This window comes from Ambystoma mexicanum, chromosome 2p (assembly GCF_040938575.1).
Source record: "Ambystoma mexicanum isolate Mex_15411 chromosome 2p, UKY_AmexF1_1, whole genome shotgun sequence".
NCBI lineage: Eukaryota > Metazoa > Chordata > Amphibia > Caudata > Ambystomatidae > Ambystoma > Ambystoma mexicanum.
In genome coordinates this window covers 17,216,940-17,232,370 of record NC_090923.1, presented here as the reverse complement: position 1 = coordinate 17,232,370, position 15,431 = coordinate 17,216,940, and the positions used below count along the sequence as shown (strand labels likewise).

General features: G+C 46.9%; 1 protein-coding gene across 1 annotated transcript; it reads right to left on the bottom strand.

The window, feature by feature from the left end:
- Positions 1 to 8,478: 8,478 nt before the first annotated feature.
- On the bottom strand, positions 8,479 to 9,408 carry LOC138567685 (olfactory receptor 5AR1-like). Its single transcript, XM_069646156.1, has one exon. It carries the CDS (start codon positions 9,406 to 9,408, stop codon positions 8,479 to 8,481), a length of 930 nt encoding a protein of 309 aa, XP_069502257.1.
- Positions 9,409 to 15,431: the final 6,023 nt, after the last annotated feature.

Here is a 15,431-nt window from a genome sequence, read left to right as displayed (position 1 = left end):
TTGGAGCCCAGTATGTCCTTCTTAAGTTTCTTCTGGCCAGATTTAGTGATAGGAGAATGATAGGAGATAGTGAAGTAGTTGGAGAGGATAGGCGAGATAGATAGCGACATAGTTGGCTGAAGTTCAAGGGGGCAAAGACATTTACCAGGCTGAAAGCAACTGGTGCACTTGGACGTAGGGAGCGGTGTGAGGGAAAAAGGAGGGGGGGCAGAGGGAAGCGCACCAGCTAGTTAACAACACAAGTCAACAAAAGGCGCATTAAATTTGGTATTCAACAGGGCAGGTGAAATACATGCAGTTGCTGGGCTAGCCTCAAATCGCATTTTTAGCAGGGCAGGTGAACACATTCAGTTACTGGGCAAAGCGAGTGTAGTCGGAGTCCAGAAAGGTGAAAGTGAGAGGACGGACAGTCCGGGGTTAGGTAAAGGAACTAACTTTCAGAGAAGTTGCGGGTGGTCATTTGCTTACCGGGTTTCCTGGCGAAACAGGAGTTTTTCTCAGCCTCCATGTGCAAGTGGGGGGGTGCAGGAGAGGGCCCACGGCCAGGTAATGGACAGACGGCAGACAGGGCCTTACAAAGTGTGCCTTTGGAGCGGTGGGTCGGCTAAAAGACTGCCAGTCCACCATAGGCCATGTAGTATTGCAGATGGCCAATGGCAGGCAAGGAGGCAGATGTTGGTGGAAGTGGGGAGCTATTCACAGACAGGAAAACATGGCGGCCCTCATTAAAGTGCCACGAGGCAGCATAGGCGGCCTGCTGAAGTAGCACTGACCTTGGTAGTGAACTTGGCAGGCAGCAGGCAGCATGTGGGTAACAAAGGAAGCTTGCTACATTAAAAAGAAACGATCCGGTTTTCTTTTTTTTCTTCCAATTTTTAAAATAAAAAAAGCCTCAAATTTCAGCAAGCAACTTTTCATTATCTGTTTATTCCAGCCAGGGTTCCTCCTATCTCATTTTAGGGTCGGATGCACGTTCAAACAGGTGCCCATCTGTATTCAGGGCTGCAATCAGGAGTCCACGAACACAGAGTAGAAGGAAACATGAGGGTTCTCGCCAGAGGAATCAGGAAGGTGTGTTGAGGCAGGAATCCAGCAGTATTTTGAAGGGTGCAAGGAACACAGGTGGGGGGTGGGAGCAGAGTTCTTGGGATGGAAGGATGGATATCCCCAGAATGGGGGTGGGGAAGAGATGCGAAAACTGAGACAAAGTATGGTGGTGGGAAGACTAATAAGGCAGAATTGAAGAGTAGATGGGGAGCCAATCGGAATATTTGCCTTAACAGAACCAATATTCTAACAATATTTGTGCAATTCCCTGCGCTAAGTCTATTGTCCTCCTTCAACATCGGTCAAATAGAGTTCCCTAATAGGGAAGTGTTTGGACTGCTGTAATCTTTGCTTTGGATCCCAATTGGTGTTGGATACAGTTTTAGCAGAAAGTGCGAAACTTAAAACTATGGGATTTGATATAACACAGACTGATGACACAAGAGTGACAGGGAAGCCATTGGGGGAGATAAACGACCTAAAAATTACTCTGGATCATCTTGGGCGACACTCCAATTGGGCGGTAAGTGATAATGATATGAAGGAAATGAAGAGAGGAGGGTGTGAGGGGTCATGTCCTCCCTATGGACAAAGAATTCGGCATAATGAAAACTGATGTGCAAGATTCTAAAACGATGAGGCCCTTGTTAAGAGTAATGTATAGCAAGATACTCTGAAGCGTATATCTTGGAAATTTAGGGCAGTTGCAAACGAATGTGGATCTGGTTGAAATATTGATCGAGGGGATCTAATTCTCCTACAAGAAACCTGGCTACGGGAGGCTCCCTCATTGGACGGTTATGAGGTAATTTTCCAGCCAGCCAAGTCTAGTAGTGGAGGGCAGCCATCAGGAGGATTGCTTGTTGCAGTCCAATCCTCACTGGCCTTGACAAGGGGCCACACATTGAACTACTATTTGGGGCAGTGGCCGTTGCTTTGCATTGTGAAGAACTAAAAAGCAACTTACTGCTGATAAACATTTACTGGCACCGTGGCATAGCCAACTTGGAGGAATTCTTGACCCAAATCTCTAATTGCATTATGCAGTGGCAGGAGAGTAAACAGGGTGGCAATGTTATAGTCGCAGGGGATATGAACGCAAGTCGCTTAGGAGTTCTAAACGATGGGACCAAGGGGGAGAGTGGTGACCCTAAGCGAATTGCGGGAAGAAAATGGTTGGGGGTGCTATGATACGATATGATATGATATGACATTTTATTTTTATCGCGCTCGTACACAAGTGTTTCAGAGCGCGACTAGGCAAGGGAGGGGGACAAGGGAGAACACAGCACAACATAAAAACGATCTTACTAGGCCCAGTGACATTGAGAACGCGCAAGTGCATGGGAAAGGGAAAAGGGACAAAGTGCATGGAAGGGGGAGAGTGGAAAGTGCAGAAGCCGAGGAGCGCAGATAAATAAAATAAATAGAAAATTGAGGCAAACTGTGGTAGTGCAGCCAGCAAGTGGCAAGTGCTGTGTTTAAGGCAGCAGACTGGTTAAGTCTGAATAAGTGCCGAAAAAGAAGAAAAATGGGGGGGGGCTGTATGGGTACAGATACAGTCCCCAGTGCAAGGGGTGGCCAGGAGGCAGTGCAGGAGGGTGGCAGGGTGAGCAGGTACCTGGGCCCAAGGGAAAGAGGGTGGCCAGGTGCATAGTGCCAGGAGAGAGCCGGTCAGCAGGGGAGAAGGGAAGCAAAGGCAGAAGCAAAGAGGAAGGTTTTGAGGTGCTTCCGGAACCGGATATGGTTCTCCTCAAGTTTTAGAGTGGCAGGGAGGCTGTTCCAGAGGGAGGCCCCAGCCGAAGATAGAGATCTACCCCCAGCTCATTTTTTTGAAAAACGACTGACCCTGAGGGAGTTAGAGGTAGAGGAGCGAAGAGCTCGAGAGAGGAGTTATTTGCAGAGGTATAGCTGAAGATATTTTGGACCCAGGCCCCAGAAAGCCTTGTGGACAATGCAGAGGGTTTTGAATTTAATCCTTGCATCCACTGGGAGTCAATGGAGAGATTTCAAAGCTGGAGAGATACGATCCCAGGGCTTGAGGCCAAGGACAAGTCTCCCAGTCCTGTTCTGGATTAGTTGCAGAGGGCGGAGAGTAGAGGCAGGTAGATTTAGAAAGAGGCTGTTACAATAGTCCAAGCTAGAGAGAACCAGAGCTTGGGATACCATGAGCTTCTGGGGAAGGAGATGAAAGGCAGAATACCTCAGAAGAAGGCCAGTCGGAAGTTTGACTTTTTAGAGACATCAGAGATATCGGCCGAGAAGTAGTGTGGAGTCAAAGATGACGCCAAGGTTCTTAGCCTCGCAGGTAGGGGTAGGAGGAGGGCCAAGGGAGGCCGGCCAGAGAGTGAGGGAAAAGGATGGAGATGGTGTGCCGATGAGGAGGATCTCCGCCTTGCTGGCATTCAGACAAAGATCACTGGCGGCACACCAATTTTTAATGGCAGTTAGGCAGTCAGAGATGAGAGAGGCAGAGGAGGTGGCCGAGGGCAGCTGAAAAATGAGTTGAGTGTCATCAGCGTAGCGCTGGAAATTTGAGCAGAAAATGGCAATGCAGTGAGTGAGAGTTGCCAGGTATAGGTTGAAAAGCCAGGGTGAGAGGTTAGACCCCTGGGGAACCCCACAGGTGGAGAGGAAGATAGATAATAGGAAAGACCCCAGTTGGACCTGGGAGGGTCGATCAGAGAGGAAAGAGGTCAGCCAGGCCAGAGCCTGATCAGTGATACCCAGATCATCACGGAGACGGTTGAGCAGGATGGTGTGGTTGACCGTGTCGAAGGGAGAAGAGAGATCAAGAAGGATGAGGACAGAGGGAATGTTAGAATCAAGGTTGGAGAGCAGATCTTCACGGATATTGAGGAGAGCAGTTTCCTTGCTTCTGGCCACTCTGAAGCCAGACTGGTGGTCATGGAGACAACCAACAGAATCTGAATGAAGGTTAAGCTGAGAGATGGCCAGCTTTTCCAGGAGTTTGCCCAGAAAGGGGGTAATGGAAATTGGGCGATAGTTTGCCGGACAGGAAGGATCAGCTGTGGGTTTCTTGAGAAGAGAATGCACAAGGGAGTGCTTCAGAGGGGAAGGGAAGGATCCTGAGGCAAACGAGTGGTTGCAAAAATCAGCAAGGGCAGGAGCGAGGGTGTCAACGTGGTCCTTGATGGTTTTGGAGGAACAGGGATGAACCTGTTTTGACGAGGCTTTCATAGCTCGGACTTGTCTAGCGACCTCGTCAGGGGAGAAAATAGAAAGGAAGAGAAGGATGGTGTGGGGTGCTTAAAGGGGGGTCTCCAAGCACAGACTGAGAGGGAATAGGAGTGGGAGGGGAGGCGAGGGTGGACAGGATGTCCTGGGTTTTAGAGATAAAGTACGAGGCAAGGGCATTGCAGAGAGCCTGGGAGGCAAGAGGAGGGGAGGAGAGTGCTGCAGGGTTGGCAAGCTCCTTGCAGATTTTAAAGAGTTTGGCTGAGTTGTTGGATGCCGCAGAGACACGGGTTTGAATGTGGGCTCTCTTCTTAGTGTGGACAGAGAGTCGGTATTGCCTTTGGAGCATGCGACAGGCCAGTTTGTCAGAGGATGAGCAAGAAGACCTCCATTTCCTCTCAGCCTCCCTACACTTACGTTTAAGTGTAGCTAGGTCGGAATCATACCAGGAATTGCACTTGGCTTTGGACTTCAAGCGGATCCTCATGACATGGGTAAGAGCATCAAGAGTATCAGAGATGGAAGAGCAGATAAGGAACAGGGTTGTGTTGGGGTGTGAGTCAGCCAGGGGAGGAGGAGGGGGAGAGAAGGTGGCAGCGAAAGCCTCAGCTGAAACACGCTTCATAAGTCAAATGTCTGAGAAGGTAAGTGGAAGTGTTGGGGTGTGGTTGGCTTGGGGGAAGAGAGTGAGAGATGGGCGGAGAGGAGGCAGTTGTCACTTCAGGAGAGAGGAGTGGTCAGAGGATTAGAGAGGGGGAGGCCACGGGAGATCAAGACATCAAGTGTGTGTCCTGCAGAGTGCGTCGGGCCAGAGGGGAGGATAGAAAGGGAGAGGGTATTGCAGAGGTTGCGAAAGAGCAGCGATGAGGGACAGTGAGAATCGATGTGAATGTTGAGGTCACCAAGGAGGAGGAGTTGAGTGGTTGAGGCCAGGAGGGAGGAGGAGAGGTTGGCCCACTCAAAGAGAAAAGAGGTGATTTGGCCGGGGGGCCGGTAGAGAGTAGCAACAGTAAGAGTGTGGCTAGGAAAGAGTGAGAGCCTGCAGACAAGGCATTCAAAAGAGGAGTAAATCTGAATGGGAATGATAGTGGCAGGAATCCACTCAGGAAAGATCAGGGCTACGCCCCCTCCAGGTCGAGTGGATCTGGGCATTGAGAGGATCTTGTAGCCCTCAGGGAGTAGAGTGTCAAAGCTTGTGACAGAGCTAGCCGTGTACCATGTCTCTGTAAAACCGAGGAAATCAAGGTCCAGTTCTTCAAGGAGGTGGCAGATGTCAGAGGCGTGTTTGACAGCAGAGCGAGAGTTGAGAGTGGCAAGATGAAGAAGGTTGCTGGCCTTAAAGACCTTCCGGGGAGGGGTACAAATCAGAGGTACTCCCTGCGGAGTTGTGGAGGTAGCCTGAAGAGTGGCTGAAAGCAGTAGGTCTGGTGTTGTTCAATGACTCCTTTGATGGAGGAAATAAAGGAATGTATACATGGCATAAGGGGCCCCCTAACCTCTACCATCCATGACATCTGCACAGACCTTGATTTCATTGAGGAATGCAGGGCATTACAAAAATCGTTGAGAGCAAATTTAGTGAGCAGTGCATATTAAGGGCAGATTTCACTGTAAGAAGGGCAGCTGTAAGAAAAGGGGGTCCAGTGGATTTAATCTCAAACACCAAGGGGAATAGGCTAGGAGTGATAAAGAACTTCATAGGTTTAAACAATGTCTTGTGGACCCCATATGGACAATCAGACCTGCAGTGGAAAAAGAAGCTTTCTGTACAGAGGCCTCTTTGATGAACTTCTGAATAAATTCCGACAAGGGGTACCACATCATGGGGGAAAGGGTACTAAGTAATCTAAGAGCACCCCCAAACATGTCTCTGACGAGGACTTGGGGGAGGCAAAAAGGAGGATGAGAAAGGAGTTGAGATCAGCTGGAAGGGAGTAACTCCAGGGGGATGTATACTCTAAAACCATTAAGAGAATAAAACAAACATACAGAAACTACTGTAAGAGTAGGAGAGTGATAATGATATAGAGGGATGCAGAATCTATGCTAAATATTTTGGTTCAGAAAGATGCTAGAGCCTACTGGCAATTGGTGAACTCAGGAAACATGGGGCATGCCGTTAAAACAACTGAGTTCAAGAGCAGAAATGTGTGGCCTTCTTTGAAGAACTATATGGGAATGGGGAGGAAGTATTAGGGGGGACTCAGGCAGCAGATGTTGAAGGATGGGTTGATGAGAGATCATTGCCAATGGAGTTGGAGGCGATCATGGCCTAGATAAGGGCATGTAGTTACTCTCGTACAGCAGATCCAAATGGCCTGTCTAATGCCCTTTTCAAGGCTGAACCGTAAATCTAGACTCGCTAACTCTCTAGCCCGTGTCATTGAGATTATAACATCATAACGTCATCTATACTATGTATAAAATGTATAGCTGCTTCATATAACATTAAATGCCAAACCCCGCTCCGGCGTCATCACCGCGTCACTCTGCAAAACCCTAAGTTCACAGTACATGTCTTCAGAGCACACTTCCCCCTCCATAGTCAGCCAAACAGCACCACCACACACTGTTCCTATGTTTCCATCATTTTTATATAAAATGTATATTCACTTTATATCAAATTGATATACAAATTATAGTCACTTTAAATAAAATATTAATTTTATATCAAATCGATATCAAAATGTGTGATATAATTTGTATGTAAAATGTATATTAAGTTTATATCAAAACCCTATCAAAAGGAAGGCGGGACTAAGGCCGGAAGCAGGGGGTGTGGCCACCTTTCAAAATGTTGATGTATGTAAATGGGGGCCCATTAACTACTCACAACTATGGAGCCCAACTACCTGATATGTGCCAGAGTTTACATAAAGCCAAGCGGTGCACATTTTTGTTATACGGCAGTGAGATTTGGAGCCACTTAAATTCCTCTCAGCCTGAGGTCAAACAAATCAAAAGCTATAAGAGACTACTAGGTCTCTTGCAAGGTACTCTAATTGTCTGGTACATTTAAAATTAAAAATTCCAGGTATAGAAACTCAAGCAACACTGAGGTTTGCTTTCCATTTCTTTAAGAATTTTTTAGAATATTAAAAAAATCCTAAAATGATTAAAAAATTGGTAAAATAGTAAATTAATATATACGCCATCTATCGCATGAACATGGTACAAGGAGGAGAGCTATGCTAAATACAATGTGCAGAGTGTAGGAGATTGGTATTAATGAGCCGCCTGATCATGCTCCCGCTAAACGATTGAAGGAAACAGGATAAGACTTTATGGGATCATGTGCCCGCTAAACAATCGAAGGAAACAGGATAAGACTTCTATGGGATCATGTGCCCGCTAAACAATCAAACGAAATAAGATAAGACTTGTATGGATCATGCTCCCACTAAATGATCGAAATGAAACAGGATAAGACTTGTATAGGATCATGTTCATGCAAAATGATCAAAGGAAACAGGATAAGACTTATATGGGATTATGCTCCCATGCAACGATTGAAGAAAACAGGTTAAGACTTGTATGGGATCATAATCCCGCTAAACAATCGAAGTAAACAGGATAAGATTTGTATGGAGAAGAGATGTCTTTGTATTAAGGGTCCCTGAAGATTGGGCCTGTTGTTATTGCTTTGTAAATATTATTCTGATTGACTTTGCAAATGTCTAAAGTCCCTTTTCATGTCACAAAACATTAGGGTTTATTCAGATACAATCTCTTGTAATGAACTGTAACAAAATGAGTTTTATTTATAGTTTATGTGAATTTGTTATAGTAGCTTTTTTAAAGTGGTTTAAATGTATGTGAAATTTTTCGATGTTATGAATTTTGATGGGTTGGGCTTATACAGTTGTACTATTGTATAACAGGTTTTATAGTGAAATGTCTTTGTTTTCTGTGTACATTGATTTTACTGTATTTTGTTTTTAGTGGAGAAATCTGCTCTTCATAAAGATTGCATTTGTTTCCTTGCCTTGCTCCCGCCCCATCATGCATCTTTACTCCCTGGTGTTTCTTTATTCAGTAGATTCTTTTTTATATGTTTCTCTTCTTGCACAAAGTTGCATGTTGCCTAAATTATTGCATGACAACCTTGCAAGAGGTGCCACCGTGTATAAAGATTTACTACATGTTAACTTTACAATCATGAAGTCAACCACAGACTACAGTCCCCGACGGCACATCTCCGTGAGTGCAACAGAGCTGGAGAGGGTTTCTCCCCTACCCTTTCCCAAGAAGCACTTTCTTCAGGGCTCCTTTCACCTCCTGATTCCTCAGGCAGTAGATCATCGGGTTCAGCATGGGGGTGGCGATCGTATACATCAAAGAAATCATCCTATCCCGGGTCAACGAGTAGCTCGAGGTGGGGCGGAAGTACATAAAAAGGATGGTCCCGTAGAAGAGGATGACGACGGTGAGGTGGGACGAGCAGGTGGAGAAGGCTTTGAGCTTGCCCTTTGTGGAGTGAATGTTCATGAGACTGCCAACAATGCATATATAGGAGTGGAGAGTGATGAGGAAGCACCCAAATCCCACTGCCCCACCCGAGACAAAGGCAAACACCATGTTGATGGTTGTGTCAGTACAAGAGAGTTCAAACAGAGGAGGGAGGTCACAGAAGAAGTGGGTCAGAACATTTGGCCCACAGAAGGACAGTCTGAATGTACAGAGAATGTGGACAAGAGAGTATAGGAAGCCACCCAACCAGCAGCTGATAGCCATTATCAGGCAGGAGTTCATGCTCATTATGTTAGTATAGTGAAGGGGCCTGCATATAGCAACATAGCGGTCATAGGCCATCACGGCCAGGAGGAAATTCTCAGTGCAGCACAAAGATATGAAGAACGAGAGCTGAGCAATGCAGCCCCCAAACGATATGACCTTCCGCTTCGACAGAAAGTCTACCAGCATCTTGGGGAGGGTGACAGAGGAGTAGCAGAGGTCCAGGAATGACAGATTGCCAAGGAAGAAGTACATGGGCGTGTGAAGTCTGGGATCCAGCCGGGTAATCATAACTATAACAATGTTCCCAGCCAAGGTAGTGAGATAGACAGAGAGGAAGAGAACAAACAGCAGACGTTGGAGCTCAGGGATGTTCGTTAGTCCCAGGAGGATAAATTCAGTCACGGTGGTACTGTTCACCTTCATCATTGTGTGGCTGTCTTCACCTGCATAGGGTTAAAGAGAGACTTACATGAGTGAGCGTATAAAACATTGAAGTAAAAACGAACTCTGCATGTGTTCCTATTTTTGATACCAAGACAGATGTCAAAAATATTTCACCAACGTTGTCCCTGCTGTCCTTGAAGTTGTACTGGATGTTCAACTCTTAGCAAACCTCAATGTCTCCAAATCCATCCATGACCATAAATGTTATCTTTAATGTAATGATGCTGCTTCTAAGCTTGATTGGCTAGCGTTGTCTTGGGCAAATCTCCCATTAACTTATTGTCCCTTAGCTTCACTTTCCTTATAAGATATAATAAAGACCTCTATGAACAGCCTATATCAAGCAATGTGCAAACAATCTGCAGTTTTGATGTACCCCACCTCTTCTGTCCCACCACACATTGCACATGCATGGATTATAAGGGTTGTCTGTGTACCTTGTGCAGAGCAATCAATACCCCCCCCATCGATGATCAGTGGCATTCAGTGACAGCCGAAGAGATCCACAGGGTGCAGAGAGTTGGAATCTATTGACACAATGTGTTTGTGAGAAAAATGAAATAGGCCAAGGATGCCAAGCCATAGGATATTTCATAGCCAAGGTTGCCAAGCTATTATATATACCATAGCCCAGGATGCTAAGTTCTGTGATATTCCATATTCGAGGAGGACCAAGTCATGCAACCCTATAGCAAAAGGAGGTCAAGTATTGGGACATTCCATACCCAAGGATACCAAGCCATAGGAAATTTCATAGCCAAGGTTTCCAAGTCATGGGATACTCCATCCGTAAGGACGCCAAGTCATGGGATAATCCATATCCAAAAAGGCCAAGTCATGGCATATTCCATAGCCAAGGTTTCCAAGTCAAAGGATACTCCATCCCCAATGATGCCAAGTCATGGGGTAATTCATAGCCAAGGATGCCAAGCCATGGGCTATTCCTTACCAAAGCATTCCAAGTCATGTGTTACTACATCCAGAAGAAGGTCATGCGATACTCCATCCACAAGGAGGTTAAGCCATAGGATACTCCATCCCCAAGAAGCACAAATCATGATATACTCCATCCCCAAGGATGTCAAGTCATGGGATACTCCATAGTCAAGGATGCCAAGCCATAGGCTAATCTATACCTAAAGATTCCAAGTCACGTGATACTCCATCCCCAAGAACGTCATGAGATACTCCATCCACAAGGAGGTTATGTCATAGAATACTCCCTACCCAAGAAGGCCAATCCATGAGATACTCCATCCCCAAGAATTCCAAGTTATGGGATATTCCATACCCAAGCATGCCAGGTCAAGGGACATTCCATCCCTTAGAATGCCAATTCATGGGATATTCCATAGCCAAGGAGTGCAAGCCATGGGCTATTCCATACCCAAGGATTCCAAGTCATGTGATACTCCATCCCCAAGAAGGCAAGGTCATGAGATACTCCATCCCCAAGGATGCCAAGTCATGGGATACTCCATAGTCAAGGATGTCAAGCTATGGGCTATTTTATACCTAAGGACTCCAAGTCACGTGATACTCCATCCCCAAGAACGTCATGGGATTCTCCATCCACAATGAGGTTATGTCATAGGATACTCCATACCCAAGAAGGCCAACCATGAGATACTCCATCCCCAAGGATTCCAAGTCATGGGCTATTCCATACCCAAGAATGCCAGGTCATGGGATATTCCCTCCCTTAGAATACCAATACATGGGATATTCCATAGCCAAGCCATGGGCTATTCTATACCCAAGGATTCCAACTCATGTGATACTCCATCCCCAAGAAGACAGGGTCATGAGATACTCCATCTCCAAGGATGCCAAGTCATGGGATACTCCATAGTCAAGGATGCCAAGCCATGGGCTATTCTATACCCAAGGATTCCAAGTCACATGATACGCCAGACCCAAGAAAGTCATGGGATACTCCATCAACAAGGTGGGTATGTCATAGGATTCTTCATCTCCAAGGAAGCAAAGTCATGAGACATGCCATCCCCAAGGATGCCAAGCCATGGGATATTCCATACCCAAGCAAGCCAAGTCATGGGATATCCCATCCCCTAGAATCCCAAGTCATGAGATATTCCATAGTCAAGGATGCCATGGGATATTCCATAGCCAAAGAGTCCAAGCCATGGGCTATTCCATACCCAAGGATTCCAAGTCATGTGATACTCCATCCCCAAGAAGGCAGGCAAGCAACTAAGGAGAAAAACCTTGAAAACATTTATGAGATATTGCAAGTATACCAAGATGAAGTCAAATTGAGAAAACTGAGAAAGTGTTTCCCAGATGAGTGAGATTATAAAGAGGATTTAGGGTTTATACATTTCAAGAAAAATATAATTAAAGCTCCAAACTATCTTCAAAAAGCACAACACCCAATACATCATCTGCAAGCTCGGACGCAGATTCAGAACCAGACAACCATGAGTCAGAAGGTTCTGGCACAACGGAAGAAAGCGAACTCGATCGTAACCGGCAAGGATGCATTAATCAAATTAAATGTTACAAGAAAGGCCATAGAAACTTCCCACAGAAGACAGCCCGTTTTCAATTACCAGCAACCGTGGGAACTACCAATGTTATACATGGAGGAGAGGAAGGAGAGGGGGTAGAAGATTGCGGGAATTCAGAAGCACTTGCAAACTTCAACAAAAGATACACAAGGGCCAGCGCGAAAGAGGTGAACAGGGCCAAACAATACATGTTTTAGTACTCAACCTTTGAAGTCGAGAAATTTCAAAGGAGGAAAGAGAATTGCTGAACAGCGGACTCTCATTTGCACCCTCGACAAAATGTAGTGATGTGGATGTACATATCGATCTTTACAAATTTGTACGGAAATTAAAAAATTCTTTGCCACAAAAGCACCTGAAGACTACATTAGAGCAACGCCAGTGCCAATCAGCCAATTATCAATTCAAGAAATTGAGGGCAGTTATGTACTACGTTCCCTGGTAGAAAATGATGACTTTGAAATCAGAAATCTATTACAGGAATTAAAAATTAGACCCAATATGCTGACCTTCAAGGACCTTAAGACTAAATCTAAGTTTGTACCTCAACTGCCAGTGGTCAATGTAATCGTCATTTTCTACAAGGCGGTATCAGAAGAACGGTATACTATCTCGGGAAATGATGCAAAGCACGGCAAAAGATTTAGAGCTAAAGAAGACAACCTGACATTTGGTGAAAAACAAGCCTTGAAGGTTCTAGCTGCTGATCCAACAATAGTGATCAAGGAGGCGGACAAAGGGGAGGAATATTGTTGTCATGGACAGGAAAGACTACCTGAAAAAGGCATATAATCATCTAACTACCCCAGGATATTACAAAACATTAAATGATAATCCCAAACAAGACATACTAAAGCAAATTGAACAATACATTGGGCCTCATTACTACCCTGGCGCTAAGCGAAAAACAATCGCGGTAAATGATTACCGCCATCGTTTTCCGCTAGGTCCGATTATGACCCTTGACCGTTAGCGGCATCGTAGTCAACGCTGCCGCTATCTGCGCCAAGGACGCACGCACGCGACCTCCCACACCGTACTTAGCGCCATGGCGGAAAGGTACGTGAATGTCGACCCAAGCGGACATGCACCTAACGCCATCACCCAGCCCGTTAAGTACCTTACCGCCATGGCGCTAAGTACGCCATCGCGAACCAACCGTAAATGGCCATGTTAAGTGAATCCAGCTGCCACAGGTGCACAGAAACAGCACAGGTGGAGGCAATACAGTCTCAGGAAGTACAAAAAGAGCACACCCCACCCCTTCCCACACCCAGTCACACTCCACAATGATACCAATACGACTTGCAATGTTGGGGCTGGAGGACCTGATAGCAATGCAAGTGCTACTACAACAACAACAGGCAGCACAGAGGAGACGCAGGAGGAGAAGGAGGGCAAGGCAGGGCCAGCAAGCCCCACCAGCACAGCCAGTGCCACCACGCAGGCAGCCCCCAATCCCACGCATCAGAGCCATTCCATTCAACCTCACTGCTGAGCAGATCCACACCCTGTACCGTTTGGACCGGGACACCATCAACGCCATCGTAGACATGACACACAACGACATCGTCAGCATGATAGAAAGTCCAACAGCCATCCCACGCCTACTGAAGGTAGTGTCTGTACTCCACTTCCTGGCCACAGGCACCTACCAGCACACAGTGGGGCACTTGCATGGCATTTCACAACCATTATTCTCACGTACACTTATCCAAGTGCTCGATGCCCTCCTCAAGCACACAGACGACCACATCTCATTACCACGGACTGCCCAGGAGATTGCAAACACCAAAGTGGGTTTCCATGCACTAGCTAGCATACCTGGTTGCATTGGTGCCATCGACTGCTCCCATGTGGAATTGGTGGTTCCACATGCCATGGAGGTACCGTACCGCAACCGGAAACAATTCCACTCAATCAACGTGCAAATGGTCTGTGACTCCAACAAGATCATCACACGTTGTTGTGCCCAATTCCCCGGATCAACCCATGATTCAATGGTCCTGAGGAACTCCACAATACCACGCTACATGGAGCGACATGCACGCCCAAGATCCTGGCTACTCAGTGAGTCTAATGTCATGACCATGGAAATGTGAAGTGGGTAGCTGAACGACGTACCAATGCATACTCCACCTGGCTGAAAGGGGGGGGTGATGCATACTCCACCTGGCTGAAAGGGGGGGGAATGATGCATACTCCACCTGGCTGAAAGGGGGGGGGTGATGCATACTCCACCTGGCTGAAAGGGGGGGGGATGATGCATACTCCACCTGGCTGAGAGGGGGGAATGATGCATACTTCACCTGGCTCAAAGGGGGGGGGGAATGATGCATACTCCACCTGGCTGAAAAGGGGGGGGGGTGATGCATACTCCACCTGGCTGAAAGGGGGAGGAATGGTGCATACTCCACCTGGCTGAAAGGGGGGGAATGATGCATACTCCACCTGGCTGAAAGGGGGGGATGATGCATACTCCACCTGGCTGAAAGGGGGGGAATGATGCATACTCCACCTGGCTGAAAGGGGGGGAATGATGCATACTCCAATTGGCTGTGAGTAGCAGAGAGAACGGAGACAGATGATACCCTAAAGCAACCCAAACTCCACCCAACACCAGTAAAGCCAATACCCAATGTATGCAGCCCTACCATGTGAATGAGGTTGTGTCCCAACCATGACACAACCATCTGCAAGTGCATTGTACCAATTCAGACCACATTGTCAACAATGAAATGCACCTACATGCACGTCACCAAACGCCATCAACCGATAGGCCTGTCCCCCATAACTGGCCACGAAGGAGGCACATGACGGACAGAAACATCAACACACCATTACACAGACAGCAGGGCCCCCAAAATGTCCCTATCAACATCAGCATTGCTCACTGGGGTCATGATGAGGCCCACAGTAATGTTGCAATGATGTGCGCATTGACATCACAGGACACGTGCCAGGCCAACAAAACAAACGGCATGAATGGACACAGTGGATGGGCACTCACAATGCACTCCACCCCTCTGCATACATTGGGTGATGGCATGCAAAACAGGCCATGGGAGCCATGAGCATATACTGGTTGCATTGTGTGAATCAATTAGTGCATGTAGAAGTGGTCCAAAGTAACAGTTGGATACAAGCCATGGTGGCACATCATGTTCTTGATCAGACGATATGACTGACACAGACATTCTCGCCTACATACAGGTGATGCAGGCTATCCCCTGAAGAGGTGGCTCCTTACACCAGTCCGGAACCCGCAGAACCAGCACGAGGAGGACTTCAACCGTGCACATACATGTACCCGTGTGGTCATAGAGCAGACATTCGGCCTATTGAAGGCACTGTTCCGATGCCTCAACAGGTCTGGTGGGGCACTCCTGTACCGCCATGAGAAGGTGGCAAAGATGGTCATGGCATGTGTCATGCTACACAATATGTGCGTCAGACGAAATGTGCCCCTGCCCC

Coding starts and splice junctions, on each gene's coding strand:
- LOC138567685 (XM_069646156.1), bottom strand. CDS start 9,408: ATGATGAAGGTGAACAGTACCACCGTGACTGAATTTATCCTCCTGGGA.